The sequence below is a fragment of the Hordeum vulgare genome, chromosome 7H, assembly GCF_904849725.1.
Source record: "Hordeum vulgare subsp. vulgare chromosome 7H, MorexV3_pseudomolecules_assembly, whole genome shotgun sequence".
NCBI classification, from domain to species: Eukaryota; Viridiplantae; Streptophyta; class Magnoliopsida; order Poales; family Poaceae; genus Hordeum; species Hordeum vulgare.
In genome coordinates, this window is record NC_058524.1 from 209,694,945 (window position 1) to 209,701,393 (window position 6,449).

Genomic DNA, 6,449 nt, shown 5'->3' on the forward strand with positions numbered 1-6,449 from the left:
TCACGGGCTAAAACAGTTCACGGGTTAAAAAAAAAATTCATGAAAGATTTCTAAATGGGCCTGCCAATTGTGGAAAGCTGCAGGCGCCGGTTAGCAAATTTTGCCTTTAACCGGCGGCGCCAAATAGGTTTTCCCCCACATCTCCGCCCTCATCGATCGAGTTCCTCCCATCCAGCAATGGCCCCGGCGGCGACCACAGAAAAGAAGAAAAAAGCAATGGTCCCGGCGGCGACCACAGAAAAGAAGAAAAAAACAATGGCCCCGGCGGCGACCACAGGAAAGAAGAAAAAAGCAATGGCCCCGGCGGCGCAGGAGGATTGGTTCATCATGTACGCCATCCCCAAGATTTCGGATGACATGAGCAAGGAATTCCCCAATGCGTCCTTCACCTTCAACGAGGCTCCGCTCCTTTCCCACCTAACCCTCGCGAGTAACGTCGCTACCCCCGCCGGAAACGTCGACTACCCGTACATCGCAGCTACCGACGACTTCGGCCTCCTGCTGCTCTGCGGTTACACCTTTGTCGGGCTCACCTACTACATCTGCGACCCGTATTTCCGCGGGACGCTGGGCATCCTCCCCCCTGACGGCGGCTTCAACTGCCGCCACTCCGTCGGCCTCATCCGCCGTCGCCGCGGCAGTTGGTTCATGGTGGCCCAGCTCAACACGGGGCTCTTCAGTACAGAGGGCCGCGTGACACTCTCCTGCACGATTGACCTGTGCAGGTGGGTCAAGAAGGAGACCGACTGCAGCCACATCAAGGTGAAAAAACGGTGCTGCTGGGATGGCGTCCTCTCCCACGAGGGATTCCTGTGGTGGTTCGACCTCTCTTGCTCTTCATGTATACTTGCCTGCAACCCCTTCAAGCATAGACCGCCGGTTTACCAAATCATGTTCCCGCAAGTCGATCACCCGCTGCTCTCAGAGTGGTTCCCAGTTCAAGGTGACAAATACCGCTGCTTAAAGGTGAGCAAAGGCAGGCTACAGTACGTGCAGATCCATGGCGACCCCCCCGTGGTCAGCATGTGGACGCTGTCCTCCAACAATCCGCCAGACGCTGGCTGGGACCATAAGCTCGACGTGCACTTGACTGATATCTGGAGCCACCACACGTACAAGTCTAGTATGCTTCCGGACATCGTCCCGACGGTGGCGCTCGTCCACCCGATGAACGCCCACAAGGTCTACTTCTTCCTGGGCCAGCACATCTTCTGTGTCAACCTCAAGACAAAGAGAGTGAGGCAGTGTCTCGAGTTGAATAATCAGGAACTGCCGGCACTCTCCTCCCCCATGGTCCATTCCTGGAATTTGCCAGCAGGGGCCACAAAAATCCATTTCTCTGGTACATCTCGTTCCTATTCTGTCTTAATTTTTTTGGGGATTTGTTCGGTTTACAATAACATGCTAAATTGTTTTCAAGTATTGATTTGATTGATTACATGGCGCATGTTGTTATTCTTTCTCCTTTGTCTATGAATAAGGAAGCTATAAGTAATGCAACTGTGAATGTCATGGACAGTTTGATCCCGGCTTAGTTGAACACTGGTGCCATTTAATTAATGCTTGACAGCATAAATTTGTTTCTGTTATGATTTTTTGTTTATCCACAAGCTTGCGCAAATTCGAATGACTATTATTCTAGATAGATAGATATTTAGATAGACGCATAGTTTGGAGTAACTAGGTTCTTCGTTAAGACATAATGCATCATACTTGGCGGAGGCTTGTCTTGTTATCTTGTTATTAGATTGTTCTTGCACACCTCATAGGCACTCATTATATTCATGTGTTTATTTGCTTGATATTTATTCTATCATGGTAGACATCACATCTTATTTTAAAGTAGAAAGCCCACCACTCTTCTCTCACATCCCTTGTTCACCCACCTTTGTTCTCTTGCTGAAAACAACGGAAGCAGCCATTGTTCTTCATAAGCTTCTACCGAAATCTTGGTGGCCTGTTGCTGCACCAACTTGAACCCGGGATTCCCGCATATATGTATATTAAAAGTCAACCTTATGTTATTGGCAAGAAAGGAATTGGAATTTTTGTTCAAAAGAACCCCTAGCCGAGTCAATTTGTCGAAAAGGACCACCTGCGGATGAAATTAGCAGAAAAGATCCCCACCCACCGTGGCGGCAGGCACGCCAAGCGACGCGTGTCACCTGCCGCCACCAGGCGAGGCGGCTGGGGCCTGCCGCCACGGCGCGAGGCGGCCGGTCAGGTATTCCTGTTTCACCGCGCCGCGCTGTCAGACCAATGACCAAAGCAACCCAACATGCATGGCTGCATGCGGTCAAGGACCGAAGCAACCCAGCATGCATGGCTGCATGCGGTGGGTGGCCGGCCGCCTCGCGCCGTGGCGGCAGGCCCCAGCCGCCTCGCCTGGTGGCGGCAGGTGACACGCGTCGCCTGGCGCGTCTGCCGCCACGGTGGGTGGGGGTCCTTTTTGCTAATTTCATCCGCAGGTGGTCCTTTCCGACAAATTAACTCGGCTAGGAGTCCTTTTAGACAAAAATTCAAGGAATTGTATAGAGTTGACTTTTTATATTACCTAGGAACATGTTTCATGGGTTGCCGGCTTGTGGGGTACACTGGAGTCATCTTCCTCTGGGCAACTGGCATTCCTGGCCTTCCACTGCCACCCCTCATCTTCTCTGCAATATGGCCCTCAGGCCAACTCCAACGGACCGACCCAAATGGACAGCGATTTTGTCCGTTTGGGTCGGTCAGGCGGACACGAACGTCCGCTTCCGCAAATGGGTCGACGCATGCGCCCAACGTTGTACCGGACTTATTTTTGCCGACGTGCGGAAAAATACATAAATGCATAATTAAACATTAAAAGCCGGTCATGAAGGCCGGCGAAAGTCCACGCGTCCGCATTGCATTAATTAAACATAAAAAACCTAAAACTACAAGGGCAGACCTAGGCGGCGGCGGCGTCATCGGGGCCGGTGAGGTCGACCAGCGTAGGCGCAGGGCCGGCCCAGGGGAACGCCGTGTTCCACAGCGCAGCTGCCTGCGCCTCCGTCGTCTGTCCCGTCGGCGCGGGCTGTGCTGGTGACGGTGGCAGCGCAGCAGCAAGGGCACGCTCCTCCGCCTCCACCTCCCGTCGTTCCTCCTCCGCCTCCCGTCGTTCCTCCTCCGCCTCCTTCTCCAGCTCCATCAGCCGAAGGTCTTCGGCGCGCTCCGCCCTCAGGTGTTGCGCCCTCCAGTGCTCGAGGTAGGCCTGCTCCTTCTGCGGTGTCGCACCCAGCCAGATGGGTGGCGCAGTGACGAACTCGTGGACGACGCAGGTCCACTGGTAGACCTCTCGCGGCTCCGTGGGCTCGGGCTTCGGCGGAGGTGGCACGACGCAGTCGCCGGCGGCCGACAGCACGATGGCCTCCGCGAGCTGCTGCTGGTACGCCGCCTCCTCGTCAGCCCTGTGCCGCGCTTCCTCCTTGCTGTCGCGGAGAACAGCTGCGAGTGCCGCCTGGTAGGCGGCCTCAGCCTCCTAGTGCTCGTCGCTGACGACAGGCGGGGGCGGCGGAGGGCCTCCTGGCTGCACTTCGCGCACGCCGCGACGGCGCTGCTCCTCGTGCTCCACCGCGAACCACACCTCCCAGTTAGGGGAGTCGGCCGCGTACGTAGGGTCTCGCCGCTGCTCCGTCGTTAGCAGACGCCGACGGCGGCTCACCTCCTCCGCATGCACCCGCGCCGACCGCGGCACGGCCGGCACCGGAATCCTCTCCGGATCCAAATGCCAGCTGTGCGGCAGCGTGACGTCAGGGTAAGGGAGCGGCACGCGGTGCTCCCAGTGCCACTGCGCTTGGTGCACCGGGACGCTCACACGCTGGCGAGGCCGATGGGAAGACGGCGGCGGGGAGATGGCGCGGGATTAGAGCGGGGCCTTGCCCTTGTTTGGGAAGCCGTCGGCCATGGTGCTAGGGTTTTGGTCGCCGAGGAGGTGGCTGGATGTGGACGGGCGGGGTTCTGGAAGCAGATGGCGGAACCCACCGCACGCTCGGATTAAAAAAGGCCGGCCGCGGTCGCTGACGCATGGGCCCGAGGATGGCGGCCGTCATAAATAATGTTGACCGCGGTGGTTGGGGGCGAACACCGAGAGGGCGCGCGCGCGTCCGCTTCTCGTCGGCGCCGACGCATTTCAGTCCCAAATTTGGGTCGAAAATGGGTCGGCGCGTTGGGCCATCATTTTTGTCCGCGCCGACCCAAATGGACGGCGGCGGACGAAATGGGTCGCTCCGTTGGAGTTGCTCTCGGACCCCCTTACCTTAATTATCCGGAAAGAGAGTTGGAGACAACAAATCTTTGGAATTTTTATAGCGAAATTTAAAGGCCTAGCTTCATTCATAAGACTTCCATGCAAACATTACTAACATGCTGGTACCAGCAATTTGACAGGCCCATGTTTTCTTTACTGCACATGCTGTCCCAAACCCCAGATGTACCCTAACATTCTTAGACCAACAAAAGTATGAATACATTCTATGCTGAAACCTCAAAGCTATTTGAATGCTTCATATGTATCTTGATTCATGGAACTAAAAGAATTATCTCTGTTTCTATTGAACTGAACTAATAATACACGCGTATTGAACTAATAATACATGCGTGAAGCAATAAAGACATCACAATGTGGAGAAATGCAGTGCAGTCTATATAACAGAGAATAGCTTAGATCTTCATTTACTAGTTAGATATGGCTCATTGATGATGTATTATGCACTCCTTCAGGAATAGCTGTGCATATCAGAATTCTAGGGTGGCCAACTTGCATGCTGGAAATATGAGAGTTGTTTTAACAATATTTCATTAGTTCATGTGTTCTTCTCGCCATATTTATGTTGCTTACTTTTGCCCTAAATTCCTAATTAGTGATCAGATTGCTAGTATATTAAATTTTGCCGTCATTTATTTTTCTTTGCTTAATTCGAAGGGCCTGATGAGTCTCGTGTCCCTGGGGCTCATTTCCTGGCTCAGTATGACTCGGTGGATGGTTTTCTTGAGAAAGCATTAGCTGTTCTGAGCAGGTGAGTCTGTATATAACTCATGTGTGTCAATCATTGTTGGCCTTACTCTAAAACAGCAATTCTCTACATTACTATTGTCTTGTTTCAGAACCTAATGAATGTGCTCTTGTTTCAGGTCGTCTCTTGAATATTTTGCCATGGGTATGTAGTTCTAGGCTCCAATTGTTTTATTAAATGTTTTGGGTGGGAATGCATTAGTTTATTGGGTGTTGCTGGGCTAAAGGAACTTCATGTGACCAATTATTGCAAAGCTAAATTGTGGAGAATTATGTTTGTCCAGGTCTGGATGTTCTTGAAGAAGACGAAGATCACTCTGTGACCATGGATGAATCTGATGACGGAGATCTCCGAGATAGAGTAACTTGAAGAGAACAGAAATGACCGTGAGATGACTCAGGAACTTGAAGAGGACTGAGAGGAGGTGATTTAGATCCAAGTTTGGCAGCTGTTGTTACTTAGGGCTGCTTTGCCTGCTAGCCAGTGACCACCATCCATCACATATCGACTTTCTTCACTTCACTTCTGTTTGCTCTTACTCTTTTATACTCCTAGACCAGTGGCTTGGCTTTCTGGAAGTAGCATTGTTGATGTTATATATACTAGTAAATATGCCCGTGCGTTGCAACGGGTATAAAATCTCAACCATCAAAATTAAAAGGACGAGAGAAATTTAAATGTATTGGCAATGGCAAGAATTAAAAACAGTCACACCAAACTGTAAGTAGCGACGATAAAGAATCACAACACATAATTTTTTTATGCAACCTTGCGTCTATGTTAGAGTTAATACTTAATATTGATGGAGAAACAATTTCAAAATCTGACCATACTTCTTCTCATGCGTGCCATGGTGCTGTCTGCAAGCCCGTCCTGTCCTTCCCCACTCTGTACATTTTGGTGCACGCCCGTAGATCGGACTTACACATTAGCAATAAGCCTACCATTATGAGAAGTTCCTAAGGATTTATTAACACAAAAACTAATTAGATCTAACTGAGAATGTTATGACCGGCACCACTTATAGCCGGAGGAGGCCCAACAAACCCGTTTAGTTAGGAGCTTAGCTTAAGTTATCTTATTTTTATTAGCAAGCCCAATAAACCCGTTTAGTTAGAGGCTTAGCCCAGGTTATCTTATTTTTATTAGCAACCGGCATTACTTATAGCCGGAGGAGGCCCAATGAACCCGTTTAGTTAGGGGCTTAGCCCAAGTTATCTTATTTTTATTAGCAACGAGGTTATATAAACAGTTGTAAGACACCCGTTTGGAATTAAGCAATAAGACATATTCTATTGCCCGGCTCCCAAAGGAGCCGGAAACCCTAACCCTAGCCGCCGCCTCTTCCATCGCCGCCGCCCTTCCCATCCCTCCCGCCGACATCCACCATCGCCCCAATGACCACCACGGCCTGCG

General features: G+C 51.3%; 1 protein-coding gene across 1 annotated transcript; it reads left to right on the forward strand.

The window, feature by feature from the left end:
• The first annotated feature begins 339 nt into the window (after positions 1-339).
• LOC123411456 lies at positions 340-5,696 on the forward strand. The gene is made up of 4 exons (XM_045104404.1): positions 340-1,342; positions 4,943-5,036; positions 5,152-5,177; positions 5,317-5,696. The coding sequence occupies exons 1-4, from the start codon at positions 358-360 to the stop codon at positions 5,400-5,402; spliced, it is 1,191 nt and encodes a 396-aa protein (XP_044960339.1). The 5' UTR covers positions 340-357; the 3' UTR covers positions 5,403-5,696.
• Positions 5,697-6,449: the final 753 nt, after the last annotated feature.